Here is a 13,910-nt window from a genome sequence, read left to right on the forward strand (position 1 = left end):
GCATTTGGAACGTTGCCAGCCGAGGTGGTAGAGGCAGGCATGGTAGATTCATTTAAGATGCATCTGGACAGATGCATGAGTAGGTGGGGAGCAGAGGGATACAGATGCTGAGGAATTGGGCGACAGGTTAGACAGTACATTTGGATCGGCTCAGGCTTGGAGGGCCAAAAGGCCCGTTCCTGGGCTATAAATTTTCTTTGTTCTTTGTTTGTTCTTTGTTTTTTCTTTGTTCTATATACTTCCCATCCTTTTTGTCACACTTTATCAGTCACCCCATCAACATCCTGCACTTCTGCTCTATCATTGTTTAAACTTCCCTCCAGTTGAGCAGCCTTAACCAACCCCCATGTCCAACCCACTAATTAATTTGGAGCCCTATCTACAACCCTTATTATATGATCCACCAGGATACTGGTCCTACTGTGGTTCAAACGAAGGCTGCCCCAGTGGAACAGCTCACTCCCCAGACTGGTGCCAGTGCCTATGAGTGAGAGCTTATTTCTCCCACACCAGTCTTTTAGCCATGCATTTACCTCTCTAATGTTATTTACCCTGTGACAATTTGCATGTGGCTCAGGTAATAATCTGGAAATTATTACTTTGTGATTCTGCTTTTTAATTTAACCCTGAGCTGCTCATAATCTCTCAGTAGAACCTCTTTCCCAGTCTTACATATGTCATTGGTACCTATGTGGACCACAACAACTAGATCTTTCTCCTTCCGGTCCAAGTTCATCTCTAGCCCAGAAGAGATGTCCTGAACCTTGACACCAAGTAGGTAACACAGCCTTTGGCACACTGTGTCTTTGCTGCAGAGAACCATATCTATTCCCTTAATAATGCTATCTCTAATTTCACATTTCTCTTGAGAATGGCATTCTGGACCACTCTGGAATGGCTGTGACCAGTTTGATCATCCACCCTACAGTCTGAGCCCTGGTCCACACCAGGAACAAAAACCTTGTACCTGATGGGCAGAGATACTGACTGAGGCTCTTTCAAAACTAAATGTTGATCCAGAAAAGGACATTCCAAGGTCTCAGTTCCTGATCGGTATCAAATGTTCTTGGGTAGTTCTTGTTCATTTGAAAAACAAGGCCAGCAGGAGTAGGAAACACTGGATGACCAGAGATATGGAGGCTCTATCAAGAGAAAGGAGTAGGCATATATCAGGTATAGACAGCTAGGATAAAGTGAATCCATTGAGGAGTATGGAAGTAGACTTCATAGAATAGAATCCCTACAGTGTGGAAACAGGCCCTTCGGCCCAACAAGCCCTCCGAAGAGTACCCAAACACATTTCCCTACGCTATTACTCTACATTTACCCTGGACTAATGCACCTAACCTACACATCCCTGAGCATTGTGGCCAATTTAGCATGGCCAATTCACCTAACCTGCACATCTTTAGATTGTGGAGGAAACCGAAGCACCCAGAGGAAACCCACACAGACACTGGGAGAATGTGCAAACTCCACACAGACAGTCTGTCTGAGGCTGGAATTGAACCCGGGTCCCTCGCGCTGTGAGACAGCAGTGCTAACCACTGAGCCACTGTGCTGCCCACCTTAAGAGGGAAATCAGAAGGGCAGAAAGGGAATATGAGATAGTTTTGGCAGATGAGGTTAAGGAGAATCCAAAGAGATTCTACAAGTATATTAAGGACAAAAGAGTAACTAGGGAGAGAATAGGGCCCCTTAAAGATCAATGAAGTCAACTATGTGTGAAACCACAAGAGATGGTTGAGATCCTAAACAAATATTTCGGCATCAGTATTTACTGTGGAGAAAGACATGGAAGTGAGGGAACTTTGGGAAATAAATTGTGATGTCCTGAAAATAGTCCATATTGTAGAAGAAGAGATACTATAAGTATTAAAATGCATAAAGATAAATAACTTCCCAGGATTTGATCAAATGTACCCCAGGATGTTGTGGGAAGCTGGGGAAGAAATTGTAGGGCCCCCAGCAGAGATATCTGAATCATCGACAGGCACGAATGAGGTGCTGGAAGACTGGAGAGTGGCTAATGTTGTGCCATTATTTAAGAAAGGCTACACAGAAAAGCCAGAGAACTACAGACTGGTGAGCCTGACGTCAGCATTGGGTAAGTTGTTGGAGGGGAATACAGAGTGTAAAGTCCAGAATGAGAACAAAAAGTGTCTTTTTTTTATTGGATCAGTAAGCTGAGGAATGGCAGATGGAGTTTAATTTAAATAAATGTGAGGTGTTGGAATTTGATAAGAAAAGCTAGGACAGAACTTGCACAGTTAATCGTAGGGCCCTGGGGAATGTTGTTGAACAGAGAGACCTAGTGGTACAGGTACATAGTTCTTTGAAAGTTTTGTCACAGATAGACAGGGTGGTGAAGAAGGCATTTGGCACATTTGCCTTAATTGGTCAGAGCACTGAGTATAAGAGTCATGTTATGGTTGTACAAGACATTAGTGAGCTACATTTGGAGTCCTAAGTATAATTCTTCTGGTCACCCTGCTAAAGGAAGGATATCATTCCACTGAAAAGGGTGCAAAAACGATTTACAAGGATGTTACTGAGACTGGAGGGTTTGAGTTATAGGAAAGGATGGACAGACTGGGATTTCTTTCCCTGGAGTGGAGGAGGCTGAGGAGTGACCTCATAGAGGTTTATAAAATCATGAGGAGCATAGTTAAGGTGAACAAGGTCTTTTCCCTGGGGTAGCAGAATCCAAAAATGGAGGGCATAGATTTACAGTGAGAGGGGAAAGATTTAAAAGAGACCTGAAGGATAACCTTTTCACACAGAGAGTGGTGCTTATATGGAATGAGCTGCCAAAAGAAATGGTAGAGAGGAGTACAATTACAACATTTAAAAGACATTTGGATGGGCACATGGATAGGAAAGTTACAGAGGGTTATGTGCCAAACACAAACAAATAGGACTAGTTCAGTTGAGGAAACTAGTTCGGCATGGAGAAGTTGGGCTGAAGACTCTGTTTCTGTGCTGTATGACTATGATATAATGATTGTAAATAGTAATGTGTGAAAGTCAGAAAGGTGAAGAGGGACTACAGTCAGAGGTTACTGCCACAGTCAGTCAAGGGATTTGGCTAAATGCATTGCAAGGGTTTGGCCATGGTCAGTCCTGCAGAACATGTTCAGACAGTCCAGGGATTATAGGTAGGTCAGACTGGGTGCTGGGTATATTAGCTCTTTTTTGCATCAATCATGGAATGAGTATGATGAAATGGATGATGGAGGTGTTATAGAGTCATAGAGATGTACAGCACGGAAATAGACCCTTCGGTCCAACCCGTCCATGCCAAACAGCTATTCCAACCCAACCTAGTCCCACCTGCCAGCACCCAACCCATTTCCCTCCAAACCCTTCCTATTCATATACCCATCCAAATGCCTCTTAAATGTTGCAATTATACGAGCCTCCACCACTTCCTCTGGTAGCTCATTACATACACGTACCACCCTCTGTGTGAAAACGTTGCCCCTGAGGTCTCTTACATATCTTGCCCCTCTCACCCTAAACCTATGCTGTCTAGTTCTGGACTCCCCGACCCCAGGGAAAAGACTTTGCCTATTTACTCTATCTATGCCCCTCATAATTTTTTAAACCTCTATAAGGTCACCCCTCAGCCTCCGACGCTCCAAGGAAAACAGCCCCAGCCTGTTCAGCCTCTCCCTATAGCTCAAATCCTTGAACCCTGGCAACATCCTTGTAAATCTTTTCTTAACCCTTTCAAGTTTCACAACATCTTTCCGATAGGAAGGAGACCAGAATTGCATGCAATATTCCAACAGTGGCCTAACCAATGTCCTGTACAGCCACAACATGACCTCCCAACACCTGTACTCAATACTCTGACCAATAAAAGAAAGCATACCAAACACCTTCTTCACTATCCTATCCACCTGCGACTCCACTTTCAAGGAGCTATGAACCTGCATTCCGAGGTCTCTTTGTTCAGCAACACTCCCCAGGTTCTTACCATTAAGTGTATAAGTCCTGCTAAGGTTTGCTTTCCCAAAATGCAGCATCTCGCATTTATCTGAATTAAATTCCATCTGCCACATCTCAGCCCATTGGCCCATCTGGTCAAGATCTTGTTGTAATCTGAGGTAACCCTCTTCGCTGTCCACTACACCTCCAATTTTGGTGCCATCTGCAAACTTACTAACTGTACCTCTTATGCTCGCATCCAAATCATTTATGTAAATGACAAGAAGTAGAGGACCCAGCACCGATCCTTGTGGCACTCCACTGGTCACAGGCCTTCAATCTGAAAAACAACCCTCCACCACCACCCTCTGTCTTCTACCTTTGAGCCAGTTCTGTATCCAAATGGCTAGTTCTCCCTGTATTCCATGAGATCTAACCTTGCTAGTCGGTCTCCCATGGGAAACCTTGTCGAACGCCTTACTGAAGTCCATATAGATCACATCTACTGCTCTGCCCTCATCAATCCTCTTTGTTACTTCTTCAAAAACCTCAATCAAGTTTGTGAGTCATGATTTCCCACGCATAAAGCCATGTTGACTATCCCTAATCAGTCCTTGCCTTTCCAAATATGTGTACATCCTGTCCCTCAGGATTCCCTCCAACAACTTGCCCACCACTGACATCAGGCTCACTGGCCTATAGTTCCCTGGCTTGTCCTTACCACCCTTCTTAAACAGTGACACCATGTTTGCCAACCTCCAGTCTTCCGGCACCTCACCTGTGACTATCGATGATACAAATATCTCAGCAAGAGGCCCAGCAATCACTTCTCTAGCTTCCCACAGAGTTCTAGGTTACACCTGATCAGATCCTGGGGATTTATCCACCTTTACCCATTTCAAGACATCCAGCACTTCCTCCTCTGTAATATGGACATTTTGCAAGATGTCACCATCTATTTCCCTACAGTCTATATCTTCCATATCCTTTTCCACAGTAAATACTGACGCAAAATACTCATTTAGTATTTCCCCCATTTTCTGCGGCTCCACACAAAGGCCACCTTGCTGATCTTTAAGGGGCCCTATTCTCTCCCTGGTTACCCTTTTGTCCTTAACACCTTGAACAGGTGAAAGGATGAAGTGCCCCAGTGAATGACTAAGATATGCAGGGCAAGGAAGGTTTAGTCGTTTGCGAAAATGAGATGATTGAGAGCCATTGAGTGAACATGATACGTGCAATACTGAGGATTGTAGTCCACCAGCCTTAGTGAGTTGCAGAGTCAGAGTGAATGTGACCTCGTGGGTATAAAGGAGCTGAGAGATGATGGTGACACTTACTGTAGAGAAGTATAGGAGATCATTGACCTTCATATGGCACTGTTGTGAGTTCCTTTTAAATGCAGGATGCCCCACTGCCTGTGCTGCAATCTCAATCCCGGTTGGCTCAGTTTGTTTGAGTGGACTCCTTTGATCAACTTACAAAAGATCTCCCCTCCTCTTCACCATCCCATCCACTAACCCCTCCAGAACCCTATCCATGCAGTCGGGAGCCAGCTTATATTTCGGCTACAATATTTGAAGAGTTGAGAACTGCAGTGTGAGTACCAATTCCTGGCTTGCATAATCTAAAGTGATGTGCAGCTGGGTTTTAAACATGACTCCGGAGAAATGGAAGCCAGAAAGTTCTGGCAGTGACTAGTGCTTGCCCCTGTCTGGCTGCATGATTCCTTGAGAAATGCACCCAACAGCTTGGTTGCTTAATTAATGATGTGAAAAGATCGTTTGAAAAAATTTGTCCCGGGCTCCAGTGGACCAGACACCAGGAAATGCACTTGCCATCACACTTAGCTGTGAAGCAGAGGACTCATCCCTATAACTTCCTTGTTTTTTTACTCCTCGCCTCTCTATAAAGCAAAGGATCCTTACTGGCCTTAGTAGCTGTTTTCTCAGCCACTTTCAATGATTTAAGCACAATATACACCCAGACCCCTCTGTGCTTGCACCCCTTTTTTTAGAATTGTGCTGTTTATTTGGGGTGGCACGGTGGCTCAGTGGTTAGCACTGCTGCCTCACAGCACCAGGTTCGATTCCAGCCTTGGGCGACTGTCTGTGTGGAGTATGCACATTCTCCCCGTGTCTGCGTGGGTTTCCTCCCACAATTGTCAGGTGAATTGTCCATGCTAAATTGCTATAGTGTTAGGTGCATTAGTCAGAGGGAAATGGGTCTGGGTGGGTTACTCTTTGGAGGGTCGGTGTGGACTGGTTGGGCCAAAGGGCCTGTTTCCACACTGTTTCTAATCTTTAAAAAAATTCATATTGTCTTCTCTTGTTCTTGCTTCCAAAATAAATCACTTCAGACTTCTCTGCATTATTTTTCATCTGCCATGTGTCCATCCATTCCACTAATCTTCCCACATTCTCTATCATTGTCATCCTCACAAATACTTTCAACTTCTGTGCCTCTTGCACTTTTTGAAATTGTGCCCTTTTCATCCAAATCTACAGAATTACTGTAATATGTAAAGAGAAAAACTGACCCTAACATTCATCCTGATTCCCTGGGGAACACTACTTTATATTGTCCTCTACTCCAAACAGTTACTGACCACCAGTATTCTGTCTTCTACCACTCAGCCATAACTGCAGCTGATCCTTTTATTCAACTTTGCTGAGGCCTGTCAAGAGGCCACTATATCTATTGCGTAGTACATACACCACATTAACCACATTGCCCTCAACAGCGCTGGATTTCCTTAATGAATCCACATTTGTCGAAGGAACTGGTGAATATGTTTCAGGTCATTGTTTTGAAAGGCTTTCCCATCACCAGCATTAATCTTACTGGCCTGTAGTTGCTGGACTATCCTCTGCATCCTTTTTTGAACAAGCATGTAAGGTTTACAACATTCCAGTTCTCAGGCACTACCACTGTATCTCAGGGGATTCAAAGATTCTAATTTAACTGGATCAAGTCTATTCTCACCCACATTGTAATTGGCTCTCATGTAATTAAATATAATAAGTTCTATCACTGTTTGTTCCTTGTCTATGCCTTTGTTATCTCCAGGCTCTAACATTTGACCTGCATCTTGGCCAACCCCACTTGTACCTCCCATAAATTGGAGTTCATCTACACTATACTCTTTATGTCCTAACTTGCAGTAAGTCCTGTTCAACTAAGATCTGTAAGTGTGCTACCCTTCCACTTGCTCTCTTCTTGCTTTTCAAAATTCTGATCCATGTTTTCAAACATGCCCATGACTTTACCCCATCTCTGTAATCTTCTCCAATCAAAGTCCTTTGAGATGTCTCCACCTCCGGTGTATACTGATTAATTTGCTCCATCATAGGCAGCCATGCCGTCAGCTGCCTGGGCTAAGAGCATTGGGTTGCCTCCCTAAACCTCTCTGTCTTCCTCACAAACAGTACTTAGAGTCATAGAGATGCACAGCACGGAAACAGATCCTTCGGTCCAACGTGTCCATGCTGACCAGATATCATAACCTAATCTAATCCCACCTGCCAGCACTTGGCCCACATCCTTCCAAACCCTTCCTATTCATATACCCATCCAGATGCCTTTTAAATATTGTAATTTTACCAGCCTCCATCACTTCCTCTTGCAGCTCACTCCATACACACCCCACCCTCTGCGTGAAAAAGCTGCTCCTTAGGTCCTTTTTATATCTTTTCCCCTCACCCTGAACCTATGCCGTTTAGTTCTGGACTCCCCCATTCCAGGGAAAAGACCTTGTCTATTTCTCCTATCCAAAACCCATCATTATTTTATAAACCTCTATAAGGTCACCCTACTTAAACCTACTAAGTTTTTGCTCACCCATTGCTTGTTTAATAATGTTCTTGTGAAGAGCTGCAGCTATTTTATTACATTAAAAGCACATATAAATTGTTGTTATTGTTTCATAACTTTATTCTGCCAGGATATAGTTCCATAGTATCCTTTTTGTCAGTTGCCCAGTTTTCATGATGGGCTGTTTGACCACAGTGTAACATAGGGCAGCATGGTGATTGATTAGATTAGATTCCCTACAGTGTGAAAACAGGCCCTTCGGCCCAACAAGCCCACACAGACCCTCCGAAGAGTAACCCACCCAGACCCGTTTCCCTTTGACGAATGGACCTAACACTATGGGCACTTTAGCATGGCCAATTCACCTGACATGCACATCTTTGGACTGTTGGAGGAAACTGGAGCACCCAGAGGAAACCCACGCAGACACAGGGAGAGTGTGCAAACTCCACACAAACAGTCGCCCAAGGTTGGAATCGAACCTGGGTCCCTGGCGCTGTGAGGCAACAGTGCTAACCACTGAGTCACTGGTTAGCACTGCTGCCTCACAGTACCAGGGACCTGGGTTTGATTCCACTTCCGTTTTTTTTACCACAGTCCAAAATTGTGCAGGTTAAATTGCTAAATTGCCCTTAGTGTCCAGGTGTGTACAGGCTAGGTGGATTAGCAATGGGAAACGCAAAATTAATGAAATAGGTGGGTCTGTGTGGGATGCTGTCCAGAAGCTCAGTGTTGATTGGCTGAATGGTCTGTTTCCACACTGTAGGGACTCTATGAAAGCCAAGCTGATCTGTTCTTTGAACGATATCCATTTATATGCATTTAATAGACTATATTGACTGATGATCAGGGGCAGTAATGCTGGTTGAATGCCTACTCTCTAACTCAAGGGTGAAAAGGAAAATTGTGATGGGCATAGAGTACTGAATAGCACTAAGCTTGTGGCTTTCGTGGCCTGTATACTTCAACCTTGAAAGTAAAGATCAGGAGAGATTTGAGATTATTCATTATCACTCATCCTCCATTGTTGCACAGCCAAAATTAACCATCAGTAGCTTGATTGTGAGGACTAAGTCAAGCATGCATTTGATTATGGGCTGCACGAAAGGTGCAATGTACCGACGGCGTAGTTGACAGCTTGGACTGTCAGTCCAGAAGCATAGCCTTTGACTGCACATACACATACTCTTGCTCTCTCTCTCTCACATACTTGGACGGCTTGATATTGAGGCTATTAGAGTCAATGAGTCACAGAGACATACAACATGGAAACAGACTCATCCAAACATAGTCCAACTCGTCTTTGCCAACCAGATATCCTAAATAAATCTAGATATCCTAAATCAATCTAAATTTCCCAGCATTTACAACCCATATCCCTCTAAACCCTTCCTGATCATATACCAATCCAGATTCCTTTTAAAATTGTAATTATACCAGTTCCTCTGGCATCTCATTCCATACATGCAGCACCCTTTGTGTTAAAACATTGCACCTTAGGTCCCTTTTAAATCTCTCCCCTCTACCTTGAACCTATGCCCTCTAGTTTCCCCCACCCTGGGGAAAGACTTTGTCTATTTACCCTATCCATGCCCCTCATGATTCTATAAACCTCTATAAGGTCACCCCTCAGCCTCCAATGCTCCAAGGACAATGGCCCCAGCCTATTCAGCTTCTCTCTATAGCTCAAACCCTCCAATCCTGGCAACAGTCTTGTAAATCTTTTCTGAACCCTTTCAGGTTTCACAACATCCTTCCTATAGCAGGGAGACCAGAACTGCATGCAGTATTCCAAAAGTGGCCGAACCAATGTCCTGTACATGACCTCCCAATTCCTCTACTCAATGCACTGACCAATAAAGGTAAACATACCAAACACCTTCTTCACCATCCTGTTTACCTGGGACTTCACTTTCAAGGAATTATGAACCTGCACTCGAGATCTCTGTTCAACAACACTCGCCTGGAGTATGCCACTCCTCAGCCCATCGGCCCATCTGATCAAGATCCCTTTGTACTCTGAGGTAACCTCCTTCACTCTCAACTACACCCCCAATTTTGGTGTTACCTTTAAGTTCTTGTTCTGAATTAGAACATTTACAGAGTCCTAGATGTACAAAGTTTACAGGCAAAAATGTTAAATGTAGTTTATAAGAAGCCTGAGTAGGGGGTAATAACTGTTTCTTTTTGTTTTCAGCAATGTTACTTCAGAGCAATGTCGGAGAGAGGGGGCCTGCCTATTTATTACTGTATTTGATCATGATACATTGGTCAGTGACGATCTAGAAGGGGAAGCTTACTTCTCTCTGGAAGATATCCCAGGACTGGACACTGAGGAACCTCTCAACATTAGCAAAGTTCCTCAGAGCCGATTGGCACTGAGCCATCCAAAACCAAATGGTAAGACATCACTTTTTTTTATATTTACCAGACATTTGTTGAGTTCTTTTCATCAATATGGGTGTCAATGCTATTTCAGTATTAGTACCCATCCCCAAGTGCCCTGATCAAGAGGGTAGTGATCTGCCTTCTTAAACTGCTGCAGTCATCTGATGTGGATACATTTAGGGAGGTACTTCTAGGATTTTATATAGTGAAGGATTGGTGATATATATTCAGTTAGCATAATTTGAGAGTTTGAGGGAATTTGCAGATGGTAGCATTTTCTTTGTTGCCCTGCTCCATCAAGGCAGTCTATCCTCCACTTCTTTCAATTTTGAGAGAGTTCTGTAAACAACAGAACAATCTGGGAACAGTCTTATTGCACTGAAATATTTTAACAAGTCTCAATCACTATCAGGACATGTACAGCATGGGGCTGGAGACAAACTGAAGCTACCTCTACTCTTTTAAGCTGAAGGTAAAGCTTCATCAAACACTCCAGGATAGGGACACCACGGGGTCAGATATAGTGTAATGTTTTTGCTGCTCTTTTAAATTGAAAGTAAAGCTCTATCTATTCTTTTAACCTGAAAATAAAGCCTCCCTAATTCCTTTAAACTGAAAGTAAAGCACCCTTTACATTGCCTTATCAAACACTCCCAGGACTGTACAGTACAGGGTTAAATGCAGAATAAAACTCCCTCTAATTTTTTAAAGTGAAAATAAAGCTCCATCTACTCATTTAAACTGAAAGTAAAGCATCCTGTACACCAACCCCATCAAACCCAATCTCAAGACAGATTCAAGAGTGGTTTAGACTGGGCCCCTGTTTTTTCAAAATGAATGAAGTTATTCTTACTGTTTTAAAGCTTCCTCTCCTCTTCTAAACTAAAATCAAAAACTCCCTACATTCCCCCAAACCAAAAATGAAGCTTTGTCTACTCCTTTAAACTGAAATTAAAGCTTCCTTTATGCTGTCTCCATCAAACACACCCAGCACCTCTATATGTTGAGGGTGACGCATGAACAATGATGTGAGCTTGAGGGAACACTGCCGCACAAAGTGATTTTAGGGAATGTGGAATGAAACACTACATTTATTAAGACTTTTAACCGCCTTGTAACTGGGAGATGTGTCTCTGGCTTTATTTTCTTGGCAGAAGACAACATATTGAAGTTATTAGAGGCACGAAAAGGAGATAAAGATGCTCAGGCATTTGCCAAAATACGAAGACAACGAGAAAGGAAGTCAAAGGAAAGATAAAAGTTGCTGCAACCTTGCATCCCAACACTGGAAGGAATCCCAAACACTGGACTTTCAGGCACCTCATCTCTTTGGCTCTGTAACATTGATGCACAAATGCTTGAGACTGACTAAAACTTAGCATTAGGCTTTAATGGAAAATTGTGAGAAGAATGAGATATTTACCATTGTGTGTGTATGAGGGTCTGCAGATCAAGTTAGCCTGTCTCCCCACCAGTCTTGCTGTGTTAGTGAAATCAGCTCCTGCTGTGAGATTTTTGGAGCTTCATGCTATTATTGCTTTCTTTACTGAAAAGACTTTGATTTCTTTTTGTCTTGAGCTATTCCTTTTGATTTCTCAGACTCATGGAGTGAAAATTGGGATTGTCAGCACTTGCTTTTGTGTTGTCATCTGTGAAATGGCACCTGAAGTGTGCATTCACAGATCCTTGTACTGGACTCTATACTGGTGAGGACATTTGTGTGCAGAGTGAATGTCAGCTGTATGTTTGCAGAGCCAGCAGAGATCATGAGATCAATCAAGATGTTATCTTTCACTGATTTGATATCAGTTGTGCCATTTTGGAACTCAACAGACTACCAGTGTCTTCAGTTTGTGTTTAGTTTGTGTTTTTGTCATTTTCTTTAATGCAAGATTTGTGTTTGCCTCCAGCTTTTGTTTGCCACAGCTACCTGTACCAGACGTTATGAAAGCTTGGCCTTGAGTGGAATCTGTCCTCCTTGAGCACCTAACTTCAGGCTGAATTTCAGTAATGCTCAGAAAGTGCTCCAATACTGGCAGTGTTACACTTTATACAAAATGTGAAAATTCCCATGAGTTCTGACCAAGAGTTCTCCCTGGTTTCCTGGATGATATTTATCCCTGGACCAATACCTGAAAACAGATTATCTGCTCATTTTGCTGTTTTGTAGGATCTTGTATGCAACCTAACTGTTGCCTGTCCAATTTTGCAACAATGACTATATTTCAAAAGTATTTCAGTGACTGTAAATCTCTTTGAGACATTCTGGATCATGAAAGGTTTTATATAAATGCAAATCTGTCTGTATTTCATTACTATTTGTTGGACCCTTCTATGTGCAAAATTGTATGAGACAATTCTGAAAGGGGCAGGAAGGTTTTCTGAATGTATCATATTGTAGAAGTTCTATTTATGCATTAAGGTTGACTTTACGAATATGTGCTTCCTGAGTAACCTGTGCTTATCCGGTACACAAGATATTGTGGGGAATACATTGTGATTTCTACACGGAAACTGTTCGTGGGTACGGCTCCCTGGTGGGACTCTAGGTTCTCCAAAATGGCCTTCTAAAGCCATCTGACTAATAGATAGGCCTGGACACTCTGTGTCGAATGCATTAAGGATGAATTAATATCACTGTTCACAAGACAGATTTTATTTCTCAAATAAGACACATACCTCAGTTAAAATTTCTCTTCTACCAACTACAAACATTGAGTAAATTGGAATTTTTAGCAATTAAATCTTTGCACCTCCTTTATCTCTGTGCTTTCTGGTGTATTTGTTCTCATACCAGCTGCTGTGACTCAGCAGTATTGTCCCTGAATCAAGAGGGTATAGGTTCAAGTTACACTTGAGTGTTACTGAAATAATGATATCCATCTGACAGTTCTCTGGGAAATTGAATACACCCTATTCCAACTCTTAGCCCTTTTCTTTATGACTGCCCACAGGACTGGTTCCCAATCACTGAAAGGGGGCTAATATCTTAAAGGTGACAATCTGGACCTGGGTGACAATACTAGGTTGCTATCAGTTATCAGAAAAACTGCTTAAGAGAATCATTACAGATGTAATAAGTGATTGCCTGGTTAGGGATACCAAATACTGGTATGCATCATAAGAAAAAGTCAAGAATTACAAATGTGATTGCACATAGATCTGGATTGGGAACTGGCTGTGAAGACACAGTGGTGATAGATGGATAGTGGTAATAGTGGTGGATTCAGACCATGATGGATCATCAGTGGTGTTACTGAGGGATCAGTGTTGGGACTGTTGCTTTAATAATGATGTAGAGATATGTGTTGGTGGCAGAATCTGCAAAGTTACAGATGATACAAAGATCTGTGTGGGTGTTAACATTTTATACGAAGCTGGAGTGCTTCAGACTGATCTTAATATGCTTAATAAGTTTTGGAGATTGATCTCTGACTGGCAACTGATAATGTTTAATTTGCAGTATCCATTTTTGTGTGTGGCCAGGATAAATGCTGAAGTTACAGACTGTTCTCGTTCATGCAGAGTAGTGGGTGCATTCACAGGATAACTGATTGTAAGACTCACTTGGAATCCTGTGCCCAATTCTTAACTGGAGTCATAAAGCATGGAACTAGGCCACATTTGGTGCACTGCGTGCAATTCTAGTTGCCCTGCTATAGGAAGGATGTTATTAAATTTTGAAAGGGTACAAAAAACAATTTACAAGAATGTTACTGAGACTGGAAGGTTTGAATTGTAAGGAGAGGCTGGATAGGCTGGGACTTTTTCCCTGG

At 42.7% G+C, this 13,910-nt stretch overlaps 1 protein-coding gene across 2 annotated transcripts in view; it reads left to right on the forward strand.

Annotated features, from left to right (window-relative positions):
• The window catches only part of unc13d (unc-13 homolog D (C. elegans)), a 167,340-nt gene extending 154,255 nt beyond the window's left edge, over positions 1–13,085 (forward strand). For both annotated transcript variants that reach the window (XM_072558113.1, XM_072558115.1), the window contains exons 31-32: positions 9,944–10,146; positions 11,289–13,085. In XM_072558113.1, the coding sequence (XP_072414214.1) occupies positions 9,944–10,146; positions 11,289–11,392 (307 nt within the window). In that variant the 3' untranslated portion in view covers positions 11,393–13,085. The remainder of the gene's footprint in view (positions 1–9,943; positions 10,147–11,288) is intronic.
• The last annotated feature ends 825 nt before the right edge of the window (positions 13,086–13,910 follow it).

The sequence above is a fragment of the Chiloscyllium punctatum genome, chromosome 39 (assembly GCF_047496795.1).
Source record: "Chiloscyllium punctatum isolate Juve2018m chromosome 39, sChiPun1.3, whole genome shotgun sequence".
NCBI classification, from domain to species: domain Eukaryota; kingdom Metazoa; phylum Chordata; class Chondrichthyes; order Orectolobiformes; family Hemiscylliidae; genus Chiloscyllium; species Chiloscyllium punctatum.